General features: G+C 38.4%; 1 protein-coding gene across 2 annotated transcripts; it reads left to right on the top strand.

Annotated features, from left to right (window-relative positions):
* Positions 1 to 288: 288 nt before the first annotated feature.
* LOC127618246 (uncharacterized) lies at positions 289 to 18,228 on the top strand. 2 transcript variants are annotated; one of them, XM_052090603.1, is made up of 6 exons: positions 289 to 416; positions 9,695 to 9,875; positions 14,367 to 14,545; positions 15,005 to 15,331; positions 16,458 to 16,700; positions 17,344 to 18,228. In XM_052090603.1, exon 6 carries the CDS (start codon positions 17,370 to 17,372, stop codon positions 18,012 to 18,014), a length of 645 nt encoding a protein of 214 aa, XP_051946563.1. In that variant the 5' UTR covers positions 289 to 416; positions 9,695 to 9,875; positions 14,367 to 14,545; positions 15,005 to 15,331; positions 16,458 to 16,700; positions 17,344 to 17,369; the 3' UTR covers positions 18,015 to 18,228. The 2 variants fall into 2 exon arrangements, with proteins under 2 accessions (XP_051946563.1, XP_051946564.1); XM_052090604.1 differs by lacking the exon at positions 15,005 to 15,331.
* The last annotated feature ends 115 nt before the right edge of the window (positions 18,229 to 18,343 follow it).

Genomic DNA, 18,343 nt, shown 5'->3' with positions numbered 1-18,343 from the left:
TTTGTACAGCCCCAAGCAGCACATGAGGCAGGCATTTTTCCTCAACTCCCGTTATGAGAGAAATGGGAATGTTGCCTTCCGCAATATGGCGGCCCGTTGACGTACGCTCCAGCGGCCAATAGGGTGTCTATGTATTTATTATGTCTATGGTTCTGAAGGCGAAAGGGGGTCAAACACAGTATTAGTATGGTGTTCCTAATAATCCTTTAGGTGAGTGTATTTGTCTGTCTATCTCTTTTTCATAAATCGAAAACTAACTCACATTTGATAACTTTGTACACAGTTGTTCCAATCAGAGGCAACTTCTCCCGCCTCCCCAGCAGACTGTTGTGGCTCCAGACAGTGTTAGTTGCTACTGCCCGCATGACCCTCCTCACACACTCTCCTGGATTGGCCCCACCAATAAGGCTGAGATGGTGAGTCTGAGAATTAAGCCATTTTAACATAATTTGACTATAAAATATTTTCCAGGAATTTCATTATATGAAACACATTTGGTCAATAGCAAATGTAATTTTAGTTTTATGTTTTGCAATGTTGCATTACTACTTTTATAAGCAAATGTACATTTTACCTATACACATTACACATTCAGGTACTTCTCACAGTTTGCTGGTGTAAGCCCGTTTATCGGTCCAATAACGGTCTCCAATAATACGGGTGAAGGTCTCTGCGCGTTACAGTCTTTCTTGTACGCAACACAACAATATTAAATGAAATACATTTTCTCTTGTGTATTATCTCGTTATTTCATCTGACTCCATAAATGAAAAAGGTTTTTAATGATATCTGAGTATCATTAAAAGTGAGCGAATGTTTGATTATTCTTTTAACTCCTTTAATTATATTTTACCCGTTTAGATTAAGAAACTATGTCGCTTTGAGGTCCTCGCGTGTTTTTCTCTACACCGCGGGTCTCACGATCACAAGCGGCCAGTATTGGATCATCAAACAGAGGTAATTGCTATATACCTGAGATCGGTCACATTCACGTATACACAATCAAAGATACTTCAGTATAGCCCCATGGAATTGCATACACTTGAATGTAACTTAACGTTTTCTTCAGTAGAGGTCACGGCCACTATTACAGATGTAAGTTGACCAACATAACTTCTCTTATAATAGCTTTGGATTGGCCATGCGTGGTTTCCCACGTACACTTATCTGGAGAAACATCAAATTAAAACAGAGGTAAGACACCCAGATTTAGATTGGTCAAGCAGCGTTTGCTGTTCTAAACGGAAATTCCCTTTTTGTCTTTGCAAACCAAGTACACTTGAATCGATGCCAAATATTAGTCGTCACTAATCTGACGCAGACTTGCGGTAACATACGAATCATTCAATCTGTTTGGGAAACACAATGTCAGAGTCAGTCAGAATCAAATCAAATGTTGACAATTTATTGACCAGGTAACATAATCAATTCATCAATTCCAATTAGACATTGATAAGTCAAAGTTAGACATTTTATCAAAACATAAGAAATACGAATTGCAATCACCTGAAATAAACTACAAACAGTAAACTGTTTGGGATCGTCTGATTACAGAGAGCCCTGAGCAATGTGTGACATCTCCTTAAATACCCAGATAATTCAACATGCTTACCAAATGGTGGTGTCTGTCATTATAATTAGGTTTTGGTCCCCTGTTGAGGGGGTTCCTGTAGATTAACATACAGGAGGTATGGAGGATCTGGGGGAGGGCACACCTTTAAGGGGCACACCACATTTCACATATTTTATAACTTCTTTTAGCTTTTCATTATGGCTGGGAGGATGAGACCAGTTTACCAGGCGCACTGAGAGACTTTAAATGATACCAAACATGTTATAGTTACTTTTTGTACACACTTCACATTGCATAGGTTTTTAGTGAGCTTTAAGTGAGGAGGAGGAGTAAGATAGAAGGGAGGTGTTAGCTGCACAGTATGTTGCATCTCGGATGTTGCTGTTACATCTGCGAGAGAGAGTTCAGATGTTAATTCTCATGAGAGCCTTTTGTTTTCTCGAGGAGTAGCCCAGACTCACTGGCACCTGCCTTACAGTTTTCCCCGTTTGGCACCGTGGGCCACACACAGGGTTTCCTGCGGTGTCACTTCAGTCTTTGTAAGGTGGGCAGCTGTAAGGGGCTGAGAGCAAGTGCCATGTCTGTTGATAGACCTGATGAGGCATCTGAAGTCGCAACACTGTGTCTGGTTGAGGTTAGCACATGTGTTCAGTTCATAGAGTCCATCAAGGCATTTGTGGCTTGTTCAGTGGACATGTCATTCCATCATGGAGAAACATCTGCTTCTGGTTGTACCTTTAATGATGATCTGACTCTTTGAAGAATTCTCTGCCACCTCCATTGGTGGTCTTCTGGGCAGACCTCAATTAGGTGAAGGAGTTCTCCCTGGCAATGCATATACACCTGAACAGCTTCTTAAATGACCATGTAAAGATGAAACTCTGAAGAACTTAACTGACACAATAAAAGGTTGAGTAATACATGATGAAAAGACAAACAATGAATCAATGTCACCAGTGCGAGTGGTAATCCAGGTCTCAAGTGTGTATTTAAAAATGCAAAGGGGACTAATTAATCTGAATTAATTAAAGGAAAGGTGTCACAGAGCTCAAGGCAATTAGAACATGTATCATCAATATACCATATTACAGTGGATACTAAATTAAAGGAAACATACCACAAAGTCAGTATAACTAGTATTTCCATCAGTGGCAGGCATCAATAAACATATAGTTATAATACTAATTCTATGATTTTAGAATCACAGTTACAGACATATACAATAATAATAACAGTGTTAATTCAAAATGATCTAATGTGTGTGATTTGGTGGCTAAGTCACAATCGATGATACATGTCTATTTTCAAAATGTGAAGTGGATCGATAGAAGCCTCTGCATTTCATATCATCAACTTATTTTATTTTTATATTGTTATTAGCAATGCGTTGGAAACCAGGGGCCCTCTGGTTTGCAACCATTCCAACAACAATCAATTGGTTTGATTTATACGTACGTGGAAATGTTGAAATTTTGTTGCTTGCAATTAGTAATTAAATCATCGATGTGTGACTGTAGCCATGCACGTGTCCCATGTATATTACAGTATTTAAAAGGAAAGTTGTAAATAGTGCCTGTTTTATGGAAACAGGTTTGTAATATCCTATGTGTGAGAGGCTATGTGTATGTGAGAGGCGGGCCAGATCTTCAGTGGATTAGTATCTTCAGAATCTTGGCCATTATTTTGTTCCATGATGTGTCGTAATAAAAGTGGGTGCTCTGTATGTTTAGGAGATGGGTGGAACCTGATCTAGAGCAATTGGTGTTGTATAATTTTTGGTTCGGTGCTAAACCGGGAGGCCGTACAGATATTTTTGTTTTTGTGGAGCTGTGAGGTGTGAATGGCCTGTTAGATTTGCTTTCGCACCCATCTCCAGCATGGCCAAATTGATGTCCTGGCTTGAGGCCGGGGATCAGAATTCTTTTTCATCTGTCCCTCACGACATTGTAACCTGAAATATGAACAACTACAGAAAGAGAAAACAGTTAATGTTGAACCTTTAATTAATTTGCATTTAGACATGTGGTACTTTATTTTCCTCCGATGGTCAAAGCCAAACTGTTACAGACAGCTTTAGTCTCATAATGTATGGTTTGTGCCATCAGGGGAGAAACATGTACCATTGCAATGTCCAATGCAAATTTTATTTCAAAGATCAAATTAGACTGAGCATCTTTGGTGAGATCTGAATTACTGCTGATATTTTAGTGCAGTTTGGAGTGTGAAGCACCTTAAGCTGTTCTCACAGTTGAGTCTGTACAGTCTGCTGTTGTGAGCAATATAAGCCCCAGTTCTGCTGGGGAACTTTCTGAGCTTTGTTTTATTGCTCCCAACACAGATCTGTGGTCAAAGAATCAATTCACATTTTGGTGATGTGTCTTCTGCTTAGCATTTTTAAGGATGCTATTCACACGTTTGATCATCTATGACCTATGATCTCGGTGGTCCGTTAGGGTTATGAAATTTTGCCTGATGTTTAGCATTTTACACACAAATTTTTTCATTGTCTATCCAGTGGAATGGTTCCCCTGATCAGATTTTAAATTCAATTGGTGCTTCTCAGCGAGAGATGATTTGGTTCATTATCATGTGCCACTGCATTGGTGCACAGCAAACAACGACCGTATACTCCTCCCTCTTGGCACTGAGAAGAGAACCAATGAAATTCAAATCACAAGAATTTTCAGGGCCGGTAAGGTTGTTCGGTTTGCAGTGTCACTACAAATATACATGTCTAATATACATCTGCAATGCCATGCATAACCTTTCCCCGTCTGTGGCCATGCATGGCCATTATAATATAATGCATATTATAATGTGATTATAATACAACTATATTGTATTAAAATAGTATAAATTAAACTGATTTTATCACTGGTTTCTGGAGGGCTTCTGGAGCGATGTATTTATCGTCATAAATCATGCCTTCAGTGACCTTGACTAGTTGGTCCTGCTGCAGGTGCGGTGTCAGCTCTCCATCAGAGCTCCACAGTTCTTGTTGGTACTGTTTTGAGTTAATAGGAATAGTCTGAACCGCACTCTCAGCAGGAACAATCAGCCTGTCAGGCTGCCATTCATCTCCCTATGGGGATGGAGGCCACATATCCCTATTGGTGATGGTATTTTCCATTATTCCGTTTGCGTTGTGGGCCACGCCCTTTTGGCAGTTTTGTTTTTAAACTCTGTGAAGAAATTTGTGAACAGTTTCAACAGGTCGCTATAGGGCGTTTTTTGGCAATGTTTTGCTTGTTTTCTCAAATCTCTTTCTCTTTTTTGGCAATCTCTTATGAGATGGTTACACTTTTTGCAATAATGGCATTGCATTTTGCTCTGAGATCTTTGGTTAAGTTTCTCTGGGCCTTTCCTTCTGTTAACCATTTTGCAGACGCAACACTACGGGGTTTTGATCTCCACCTGCTTTCTATTCTTGAACCCCAGTCTACTATTGATCTGAACGTGTGTTCGGCCGGGTCGACACCATTGGATAAAGCCGTTTGAACTGGGATGCTGGCATTTTTCTTAACAAGCTGTAGTAATGCGTCATGGTCACGGTTTGCATTTTCTAGGCCTGAGTGTTCTTTGTATGTTACCCATAACCGTTCAGCGTACGTTTCAAATGACTCATTACTGGCTTGTTTGATTTCAAATATGTTTCTCCAATCTGCATGTGTCGGTCCCTCATGTCTAATAATGCCTGTTTTAGACGCTCGTAGATCATTTCGTCGGTTTCGTTATTTTCTCGGTTCATAATGTTGCCAGATTTCATCTCTGTGGTTAGTTTTGGTCTGAGCTCCTCAGGAATTGTGAAGAGAGCTATTTGCCAAACATCTCTAGTTTCTAATTTGTACACCGTGGCCTGTAACATCAATGCTTCCCAGTAGGGTTGAAACGGCCCTTTTCTCGGCATAATTCCTACGACTTGTTTATGTCTAGAGCATTCTTCGCATGTTAACGGGCGGCTGATTGTTGTGATTTCATCATCCGCGTTCGTCATGGTTTTAAGCACAGCGACATTAACTGATTTCTTTGGCAAGTCTTTCGATTTTGTTCGAGTCTTTACTGAGCTTTGCAGGTTTGGTTCTTCAGGCCGCAGGTTCACAAGAGCTCGGTTACGAGTTTCTCTCTGTGGCCTGTCTCCTAACGCGGCATTGTCATCATCATCATTTTGAGTCTCTAGCTCAAAGGTTTTATCCAGTGCTGCTCGTTTAACTGCAGCTACTGGAAACCCGGATTTATCACAGCAATCTTCGAGAGCAGATATGTAATTCCTGCCGGTTTTAAGTTTTCTTTGAATTTGATCAATTGTTTTTGCCATTTCTTCGCGTTGTCTAGCCCACCCCTGTTGCTCGTACGTGAAGGCTTCGACTTGTGCTCTTAACTTTTGCAATTCGTCAGATCGCAATCTTTCGATTTCTTTGATATTTGCTATTGTTCGTTCGTTCTCGGTTATGGTCTCGAGGTCGTTACGACGAAGCAAATAAACAATTGCAGCGGGAATGTTATTGTATTTTGATTTTGATTTCAATTTCGCACCCTCAGCAGAATACCAGGATATTAATTCGTTGTTGCTCCACTTTAATTTTAGTCCCTTGTCGCTTAACCGAACAAGGAGGTTTTTAATTGCACACCTAAAATATCCATAATTTCCCGTCTATACCGCTGCTGTGCTTTCCCTGGAAAGACATGTTTCCAGTCTAATTCTTATGCCCACCGGAGTTTTCGGTTCCGGTCTTAATAAATGTGAGGTGTAAACAATCTCCCCTCAACACTTCTAAAAGGCAAATAAAGATTGACTTACCACAGCAGCTGGAGATAGGTGAGAAGGTCAAACCTCATGTCCCGGGCAGGGATCAAGTTGAATGTTGCGCTGGAAAGACGTTGCTCGTCTGGTTGCGAGATCACGGAAGGGCTGTCACCACTTTGTAAGCCCGTTTATCGGTCCAATGACGGTCTCCAATAATACGGGTGAAGGTCTCTGCGCGTTACAGTCTTTCTTGTACGCAACACAACAATATTAAATGAAATACATTTTCTCTTATGTATTATCTCGTTATTTCATCTGACTCCATAAATGAAAAAGGTTTTTAATGATATCTGAGTATCATTAAAAGTGAGCGAATGTTTGATTATTCTTTTAACTCCTTTAATTATATTTTACCCGTTTAGATTAAGAAACTATGTCGCTTTGAGGTCCTCGCGTGTTTTCTCTACACCGCGGGTCTCATGATCACAAGCGGCCAGTATTGGATCATCAAACAGAGGTAATTGCTATATACCTGAGATCGGTCACATTCACGCAATCAAAGATACTTCAGTATAGCCCCATGGAATTGCATACACTTGAATGTAACTTAACGTTTTCTTCAGTAGAGGTCACGGCCACTATTACAGATGTAAGTTGACCAACATAACTTCTCTTATAATAGCTTTGGATTGGCCATGCGTGGTTTCCCACGTACACTTATCTGGAGAAACATCAAATTAAAACAGAGGTAAGACACCCAGATTTAGATTGGTCAAGCAGCGTTTGCTGTTCTAAACGGAAATTCCCTTTTTGTCTTTGCAAACCAAGTACACTTGAATCGATGCCAAATATTAGTCGTCACTAATCTGACGCAGACTTGCGGTAACATACGAATCATTCAATCTGTTTGGGAAACACAATGTCAGAGTCAGTCAGAATAAAATCAAATGTTGACAATTTATTGACCAGGTAACATAATCAATTCATCAATTCCAATTAGACATTGATAAGTCAAAGTTAGACATTTTATCAAAACATAAGAAATACGAATTGCAATCACCTGAAATAAAATACAAACAGTAAACTGTTTGGGATCGTCTGATTACAGAGAGCCCTGAGCAATGTGTGGCCTCTCCTTAAATACCCAGATAATTCAACATGCTTACCAAATGGTGGTGTCTGTCATTATAATTAGATTTTGGTCCCCTGTTGAGGGGTTCCTGTAGATTAACATACAGGAGGTATGGAGGATCTGGGGAGGGCACACCTTTAAGGGGCACACCACATTTCACATATTTTATAACTTCTTTTAGCTTTTCATTATGGCTGGGAGGATGAGACCAGTTTACCAGGCGCACTGAGAGACTTTAAATGATACCAAACATGTTATAGTTACTTTTTGTACACACTTCACATTGCATAGGTTTTTAGTGAGCTTTAAGTGAGGAGGAGGAGTAAGATGAAGATACTTTAGAAGGGAGGTGTTAGCTGCACAGTATGTTGCATCTCGGATGTTGCTGTTACATCTGCGAGAGAGAGTTCAGATGTTAATTCTCATGAGAGCCTTTTGTTTTCTCGAGGAGTAGCCCAGACTCACTGGCACCTGCCTTACACTGGCTTAGGCCCTCTCTCCACAGTAACATGCATTAGCTGTTCTTGACTGCTAAATGGCTCTATAACCATAGACTTTCACAACTAATGCCTGATTCACACTGGACATGTGAGCAGCGCATAGGCAGAGTGCATGCAGTGTGGAAATAAACCATAATCCAGGAGTAATATGATCCCCACAGCTTGAGTGTGCGCCTAATAAATAATTATAATTTAGCTCTAACAGGTTTAAGCTCTGTCTGTGTGGTATTAGACACCTCCCTTTTACTGGAGCAACTACTGGCAATAGTGTGTTTTTATTTTTGTTTTGTTTTACACAGTGCTGAAACGTAATTTACATGATTTTATGGTGAAATTGCTACTTTTTTGTATAAAAATGTTTATAGCACTGCTAATGATGTAATAGAGCAATAGAGTTTCCCTACTCTCTCAAATTACTTAAATATATTTTTAAAATCCATATGGGAAAAATACTTCTAGTACTTCTGCTGAAAAAGTGGGTGGGCACTTTTGCACATATAATTTGCTCTCATAATATATCATAATTGGATTGTGATTGAACTTTGCACGAGAGAAAGAGAAACTGGAATCTTAAACCTTTCTGTGATGATTAGTCAAGATTAAATGTTGTAATATTACCGGTAATTTATTGAATTATTCAATCTCCATTTTCAAATGAAAACGTTACAATTCCTTATTGTGCAAAGGTGCAAATTGTCCCTAGGATGGCTTGAGGGTGAGTAAATTATGGTATATTTTTGGGTGAACTAACTCTTTAACATTTTTGAATACATAGCATGAACTTCACTCACGGGTGATGTGCAAATACCTATTAGTTGATGGGTCAATAATTGAATTTGGTTATTGGCCCAATCCAATGTAAAGCTATTGAAATTTTATGAAACCAAAAATATAATTATTTATATTCACCTATGTATATAATGCCTAATTGGTGTGATGGTCCCTGCGTCTTCCAAATGTGAGTCAGATCTTTATATTCTTTAACCATTAATGTGTGGGTGAATCCACAATAATGTCAGTTGGCACTCTTACATGTGAAGATCATATACAGTACATTGCCTAAATTTAGGTCAGATAATAGGGGGTTAAGTAGGCCATTTTTGTGAGTTGATACTACAAAGCATTGCACAACTGTAGCAAACTATAATGTGGATCACATCAAGCGTTAAAAATATTGCAACATTTAAGAAGCCTGTTTGATATAGAAACTCCACATAGCATAGGAATTTGACATATCAGGCTCCCAAATTGTGGTTTGTATTCTGTAGCAGAGCATTCAACAATTGTATGTCCAAATAATTAATCATCGAAGACTGTAAAGCAAATGGATACAAAACAAAGGATGCATGAAATACATTACTATTAACATTGTATTTCATATTAGCCCTTTTTGTCAAATGTAATTGTCCTCTTAGTCTTCCAAACATACAGATATGCAAAACCTGGTGTTATGCAACTGCTATAGTCTCATTTCCAGTAAGTCATACTATTGCACACAAAATTATGAAGACATTACGTAAATGGAACTTTCTTGGTTATCTTGCAACATTAGGAGCCTGTAGTGACGACGTTGTGAGTTGGTAATTTAATGGTAATTAAATTACGGGCCTGCAATGTTGTAGTTACGATGCCAGTAAGTCATTGTGGCAGAGGGGTGTGGCCAAGTGCCCATCCGGAGAGAGAGAGAGCGGAAAGACCACTTACACCTGAGCTAAATTATGACTAACATCTGTCTCTAATTCCAGTGAGCATGGGGAGAGCGGATGAAATCACCCACGCCACCAGCAGAATGCAGAGCGAGTCTGGGTCCTGGACAGATGTTATTGTGAAGCTGAGGAGTTGCTATTCTGAGACATCATTGTGAAGCTGTGAACGCTGCCGTGTGTTCAGTAAAGAACATTACCTGAGTGGAGCAACCAGCCTTCCGTATCCTCCTTCTCTTCCAACCTTTACAGTCATGAAATTACTAAAATGTGGAGCTAATGTTGCTTCATGCTTCGTGAAGTTCTTGATCTGTTTAAATCACTTACAGCCCCTTTATTGATCCTTTGTGAAAGGAATATTCTGGGTTCAATACAAGTTAAGATCAATCGACTGCATTTGTGGCATAATGTTGGTTACCACAAAATCTCGTCCCTCCTTTTCTTTAAAATAAGCAAAAATCTGGGTTACATTGAGACACTTACTATGGTAGAGCATCTCCTTGTTTCAGAATTATAGCCAAAAGACGTAAACATTATGTGCGTTAACATGGTTTTAGTGTGATAAAATCTCTTAATAACCCTTTCTGTGTAAAGTTATGGCCAATTTTACAACTTCACTGCCATGATGATGCAATGTCAGCAAACCCTAAAATGACTGTAAAAATGTAAACAACTTTACAGCTCAAAGCAAAAAAATAAAATAAAATACAATAAAAGAACCTCAGAAATTGGCCCCATTCAGTTCTATTGCAAGTGTCTCACTGTAACCTCGATATTTGCTTGTTTTTTGTTTCGTTTTTGTTTTTTTATAAAAGGAGGAACCAGTCGAAATACATTTTTGTGGTAATCAACATTATTAAAATGCTTTCGGAATATTACTTTCAAAGGGGTTCTATAATAAAATGAATCTATTCATTTATAAATGCATTATAAATCTTCGCTATGCGGTTATAACAACATGTATAAAAAAAGAGTGACCTTCATGCAATGCCTGCCAAATAGTGAGAATGAGCCATTTCACCTCACTTGAATGCTTAATAACACATATTCAACATTATAACCAATGAAAATGTACATACATATATATATATATATATATATATATATATATATATATATATATATATATATATATATATATCTATATATACTGATCGCATAACATTAAAACCACTGACATGTGAAGTGAATAACATTTATTATCTCATTACAATGGCACTTGCCAAGGGGTGGGATATATTTGACAGCAAGTGAACAGTCAGTTCTTGAATTTCATGTGTTTGAAGCAGGAAAAATGGGCAAGTCTAAGGATCTGAGCGACTTTGACAAGGGCCAAATTGTGATGGTTAGACAACTGATCAGAGCATCTCCAAAATGGCAGGTCTTGTGGGGTGTTCCTGGTATGCAGTGGTTAGTACTTAGCAAAAGTGGTCAGAAGAAGGACAACCGGTGAACCAGCGACAGGGTCATGGGCGCCCAAAGCTCTCTGAAGGGGAGCGAAGGCTATCCCGCCTGGTCTAATCCCACAGAAGAGCTATTGTATCACAAATTGCTGAAAAACTTAATGCTGGCCATGAGAGAAAGGTGTCAGAACACACATTGCATCGCTTGCTGCTGCGTATGGGGCTGCGTAGCCGCTGACCGGTCAGAGTGAGAATACCATTCTGAGTAAATTCTAGAGACTGTTCTAGAAAATCCATGTTTATGGGGACTTTCCATGGACATAATGTTTTTCATATGTACAAACTTTATATTCTATGCCCTAACCCTACCCCTACCCCTAAACCTAACCTCACAGAAAACTTTCTGCATTTTTACATTTTCAAAAAACATAATTTAGTGTGATTTATAAGCTGTTTTCCTCATGGGGAATGACAAATTGTCCCCATGGTTTTACTATCCTTATGGGGACATTTGGTCTCCACAAAGTAATACACACACACACACACACACACACACACACACACACACACACACACTTATACACAACACTGGCAAGTGTGACTAAGTTCCGCTGTCATTGACCGCAATATAAAGGATAAGACTTGAATTTAGTGAGATGGGCTTGCACAAACCACAGGATGTTCAGCAGAATAATATGCCAATGTCAGATAATTTTATAACGTCAGCACTTAAAGTAAAAGTGTAAGTAGATAATTCACTTGTTGCTGTGCGTTGTCTTGAATAGATGATAATAATATCTGCTTCTTACTTTACCAAGAACATGACGATGCAGTTTTTAAAGTCTCCATGTAAACCTCCATTCATATTTATCTGCAAAACTGATGTTACCTTTATTTATTTATTTGTTAAAGGCGATTAGCACCTGATCTCTCAACCATTCTGCCTGTGCAACAGTGATAGAAACGATACCAAAATGCGATAAACAGTAAAACTATTTGCGCAACAAACCAATGTGCTTATGAAAATGTTTAATGATATAGGATGACATATATTGCTTGCCTGCGATATAAAATAACATAATGTCGTATTATTGTGTCGCTAATATAGCTGGTGACTTATACCAGAAGAGGTCCATATTCAAGATGGATAATGGTGGCACCCAACTCACACTGAATAATAAAGTGTAGTACACCCCATATTGAAACCATCAGTTTAGCAATCTGCACATGTATCTTGCTCCTGCACATATTCACCATACTGTATGTGCAGGACAAGAAAGGTTAATTTTCCCCTGATTGAATGGGAGAATAATAGAGGAAAAGGAAGAACAGACATTGCTTATTTAGAAGTGAAGTGAATGGGGCCAATATTTTAATATTAAAATACTCACTTTTTCAAAAGCATAGTCACAAGACATAAAGAATATGCATGTAAACATGATTTTAGTGTGATAAAAATCACTTACAAAAATAATAATAATAAAATTATAGAAAAGGAGGAACTAGTCAAAATTCATTTTTGTGGTAATCAACTTTATGCCACAAATGCTGTCGAATTAGTACATAATTTACTCACCCTCAAGCCATCCTAGGTATATATGACTTTCTTCTTTCAGCCAAACACAATCAGAGTTATATAAAACAAATATCCTTGCTCTTCCAAGCTTTATAATTGGAGTGAATGGTACCTTAGATTTTGAAGCCCAAAAATGCACATCCATCAATCCATCAAAAAAGTAATCCATATGGCTCCAGGGGGTTAATTTTGAAGCGAAGCATTTTTGTAAGAAAAATATCCATATTTATAACTTTATAAACTATAATCACTGGCTTCCGGTAACTGCCGTCTCTGTGCGTTCACAAGAGAGTCGAGTTCCGGCGTATGACGTAGGTGTAGCATAAGCTCCAGTGAAAAGTGATGAACGCGGAAGCGCGCGTTGTTTACAGCAAAGGAAAACAGCGAAGAGAAGTGAGTTGTTTTAGCTATACTGTAGATTTGTATTAGTCTTAAAATGGTACGTTCATGCGTCTATCCAGTCATTCCAATCGTCCATTCATGGCAGCAAACACTTTCAGCCTCTGTTGGCATTACCTCACATTTCTGCATGAGCACCACCACGTCTCCCGTACTCTCTGTCTACCAGATTCTTTTGTGTGTGCGGCTGCTTCAGCCTCCTCCATCTCCCGGAGTTCCTGGTTGGTGTTCTCCAGTTCAAACAAATAGGGCTGGGCAAAAAACTTCTCTTATATTGCAATCCTCCATCATTTTTGGAGGACTGCATAAAAATCCTTGTTGTTGTCTTCTAATTTGTGTCCAGCATTTTGTTTTGCTCTATTCTCTGGACTTCTGTGTTCGTCACTTCTCTCCGGAGCTTACGCCATGCCAACATCATATGCCGAAACTCGACTCTCTTGTGAACGCACAGACGGCCGTTACTGGAAGCCAGTGATTATAGTTTATAAAGTTATAAATATGAATATTTTTCTCACATAAACGCATCGCTTCGCTTCAGAAGGCCTTCATTAACCCCCTGGAGCCGTATGGATAATTTTTTTGATGGATGGATGCGCTTTTTTTGGGCTTCAAAATCTAAGGTACCATTCACTCCCATTATAAAGCTTGGAAGAGCCAGGATATTTTTTTATATATCTCCGATTGTGTTTGGCTGACATATATAACTAGGATGGCTTGAGGGTGAGTAAATTATGGGATCATTTTCATTTTGGGGTGAACTAACTTTTTAACTTCAATTGAACCTGGAACATTCCTTTAAGTTAAGTTCAGCAAACTTATTTGCTATTTGAGGGTCTGAGCCAGATCTTAAAAATGTTAATTAAATACACCTGACTGTTTTAATGTACAGTAAATAAACATCAATTATTAACAGTACTTTATTTTTCATGTTAGTTACAATGAAAGTGTTACGTAAGATAATATAACAAAAAAAATGTGGCACCTTTGAATTTTCATCTGGATAATCTGGCCCCTGCGAGAAAGTTGAAGAGCCCTACTGTATAGTATAAATACCAAAATGTATTTATTTTTAAATAAACATATCTCTGAGCATCATTTATTTACAAAAAATAAATAAATAAAGATTAGGTTATATATCAAAGAGAGTACCTGCACTTTTTTCATCCACTTCAAGCACTGTGGAAACATTGTTGTTTTTTTTATATACATTTCAGTGCTGAGATTAAACAGAAGTTAAACAAAATTCCAACCTGCCCTGCTTCATGCACATGAACATTTATGCAATCCATTTAGAGTCATTACGTCATATTTTCTTATTAACTCACTTTGTTCCCAGATGCTGTTAATATTTTCCTACTTGGCTGAGCTTGTCATGCATAGCAAGATGCTGAGGACACCGTCTGTGGCTTTGGCAACCTCAAAGTCCTCTTTCAAGAAGTGGGTCTATTATCTCCTCACACAGACTGTGAGCAGGACATGCGTTTGACTGCCTCTTAACATCTCAATGGCAAACAGGTATTTCGATTTTAATTGTCTACTTTGTTTCTTGTGTGTGATTAGACTGTCAAATGTATGTGTTACAAAAGCCAGGATACACACTCTGTTTGGAATCACGTTTGCCATATGTGGACAGTGTTTACATAAAGAAGATCAAACCATTATATATATATAAAAGCTTTAACCCAGGGTGTTATCTTCTACCAATTCAAAGAGTTTCATTTTAGATTAACTACAGGAAACACTGAATCAGCACAGACAAAGCTGCCAGGAATTCTTACTCACTTTTCCCAGAAAAGAATATTCCGTTCAAGACATGTTCATACAGAATCCCTCTGTGGATTCATTTATTCAAAAATCTAGGAAAGGATGCAACAAAATGATGAATAAGATGTTAGTAGAGAATGAAAAGTTCATGTTTACAGTAGCTCTACTGTTATATACAGTAACATCTATAGTGTACGGTTTGTTTTGTAGGAGAAGGGGATATAGAGAGAATACAGATGTTGAAGTGGCTCTGACATGCTGATGAAGTGTGGACACACCCTGGTGTTAGTCAGGAGAGAAAATGGAGGACAGCTGCGTGCGTTCAGGACCAGGCAGGATAAATCGTGGTTGCTAACAGCACGTCACCTCCGGCCAGTTTTGTTGCATAATGAGAAACTCAAGCATAGTTTAAGACTCTGTAGGAAGCAACAAGCAACAGTATTGCAGCTGGACTGGCGCTTAGGAATTTTTGTGAGTTTTTGCTCATGAAATGAAAAACCTTCAGGTTTGAAGTGACCAAAGTAAGATGAATACAAGGTAACGCTTAGATTTCTACTTTGGTTGTGATGACTTATGTGGACACAAGTTTCTGAATATGAAACAGTGATTGTAAGAATGCTGCTTCATGAGAAAATGTATGTGAACAAATGTGCTGTGGACTCCAAAATATGATCCATGGTATATATTGTCATAACTTTTCTTTGTTTTAAAGGTGATAACATTACCAAAAGTGTGTCATTTGAAAACATTACTGGTTATATTTTACATTAATGCCCCCTTAGTTAAGGGTTTATAAATGGGTTCATTATTGGCTAAAGTAATTTACAAATGCATTTTACGTCAGCGATATGTGGTTATAAAATATGAATAAAAAGGGCAACTTTCATGCAGTTCTTGCCAAATAGTGAGCCATATTATCTCACATGTTATAAATACTTAATAACATATAATCAGAATCATCACAATTAATAACCTAGGAAAATGTGCCTTTAAGAAGCATTTATTAAGGAGTTGTCAACATTAGATACATATGTACATGAAGTTCAGTATGGCTTAATGGTCATCAGGCTTTATTATATATATATATATACTGTTTTTGCAGAGGACTTTAGGTAACTAGGACTAGTTAAGTTGGGACAGCACATGGAGTAGCACCATTCTTTTGACTCAACAGGACAAGGAGAGTGACAAAACAAGTGAATCAAGATATTACAGTCATGAATATAAACACAAAATAACAAAATCCCTTCTTTTAAACTCACTATAATAGTCTTTATTTGATACATTGTGGTATAAATCATGAATTAAAGCATTTCATGTTTTTGATTAATAGAAGTGTGAATAAGTGTTTTTATTAAGCATTTGTAACATGCGATTTAAAAAGCTCACTATTTGGTAAGTATTACAGGAATGTTACCCTCTTTATTTATGTTGTTTTAACTGCATACCAATGATTTATAATGCATTTTTACATAAACGATTAGTCATTAATGAACCCCTTTATAAATAATAAACCTTAACAAAGGGAACATTCATGTAAAGCATTACCACATTATTTTTTCAATAGTGTTTGGTGAAGCTAACAGTGCAGAACTTAAACACTTCACTTTAAAATGTAATCAAATATTAAAACGTTTTAAATATTTGTTGTTGTTATTTTCAGGTGAAATTAATAAAAATCACAGATTTTAAATGTGGTCTCAGATCTTTGGACCCCATTGACAATTATGTTCCATCCAGCTGTATAAGTCAACTGTTCAAACAATCCACTAAAGCCATGGCAATGCTCAGAGTGATCTTCATTAAAGACCGTCAGAGGGCCGAGCCTGTTTTACTGCCCTGTCTTGTATTGGCTGATTGACCCTACACAGTGCCTCCACTTTTCATACTTCACTGAAACATCCAGGTGGGTTGCAATTCTTTTATTTGCAAGCATTTGCTCTTTAGAAGAAGATTAATTTTCACTATAGCGCCCCTTGTGGGAACAATGAGAATAAAACTCATACTTGCGCTGCACAGTTTCGGGGAGTCATTAACTAAAAGTAACAATGTAAAAAACCTAACTACGTGCTTCAGTAGCGTGACAGTGGCTAAAACTTGACATTTACTTACCTAATCTCTCACGTAGTATCGACTATGACAAAGTAGCGATTCTCCTGAAGTACAACATTAGGAAGTAGCGAGTTCCAAGGTGCGCATGCGCAATAAAAAACAAAACGCTGTAGCCATTACATCCTCAGCTGTTCCGTTAAGTCCTTAATACAACGCAATGAATGGAAGAGAACGCAGGTGTCTCAAGACCTTTAAAAATTCTTTTAACTTGACTTGGTGTCTAAAAACAACAGGATGTGGCATAAAATTCAAGAATTCTGTCTAGTGCATTTTTACGTTGAAAACAATGAACGAAAAGTGCCGACGGATGCCAAAATGCGTTCAGTGTGAATGGCCCCTTGAAATGCAGCTGCCTATTTAGGAAGACGACTGTGATTTGGAACAGAGCCACTATCATTACTGTATGTCTAAACAAACTTTTTTTCTCATACACACAGATCTCTTCAAGGAATCCTTATGTGAGATGATCCTGTTTAGTCACATGTCTTTTGCAGTGCTGTACTGCATACTGTGGCTCACTGTGCCTGTCCTCCTGCACTCTGAATTCAAGGTGGCCTACGTTACCGAGCGCAGTGTGTACATGTGCACGTGCGCGCAGGATCCTAGCTTCTGCGAGAAAATGAACTCCAGTGAGTGCAACAAATGCAAGAACCAATCACTTGGGCTTCAGGAGGCTGAGAGCCCCAGCCCGGTGCAAAAGAAGCACCTGACGGTCTGGTACACTTCACCCCTTAACGTGGCCCTGCTGTTGAACAACTCAGAAGTTAGGCACCTGTCGTTGGTCCAGTGCAAGCCCACTGTTGACCAACCTATCTCATTTGACTACTTCACAGTGCAGCGCCTGGAGACTCTAACAGTCACCTATCCGTTCTGGAAACCTGGCTGGGGTTATAATATCACCATAGGCAAGGACAGGGGTGCCCCGTACCATGAGGAAGCGAGAATCGCAATCATTCACACCTCTGTGTTGACTGGAATAACAGAGCTAAAGTCCTACACTGTCCAAACAAAAGTGGACCGCAATGGCATGATCTCCTTCCCAGACATTTTCATATCTCGCAATGGGCTTTTGGAAACGTCCAGGATATTTGTCACTTTTCTGTACTGAGAAGCCTTCGAATAGACTCCCCAAATGGCACAGTGTAGTGTTTTATGATTACACACTTTTCATACAGCTACTATCTACTATGATGCAACACAGTTGCTTTCGCCAGTAAACAAATAACTGTTGTACATAATAATGCATATAATTTAAATTCTTATTGTACTATTGACCAATGCACATCACTTTCTGATTAAAGACCATATACTAAGACTTAATTCTAAAAAAACATGGTAACACTTTCTATGAAGTCCATTTTTATCATATTACACACACAAACACACACACACACACACACGCACACACTCACCACCCACTTTATTAGGTACACCTGT

This window comes from Xyrauchen texanus, chromosome 24 (genome assembly GCF_025860055.1).
Source record: "Xyrauchen texanus isolate HMW12.3.18 chromosome 24, RBS_HiC_50CHRs, whole genome shotgun sequence".
In the NCBI taxonomy this organism is placed as follows: Eukaryota; Metazoa; Chordata; class Actinopteri; order Cypriniformes; family Catostomidae; genus Xyrauchen; species Xyrauchen texanus.
The sequence above is the reverse complement of the archived record's forward strand: the minus strand, read 5'-3'. Positions and strand labels throughout refer to the sequence as shown.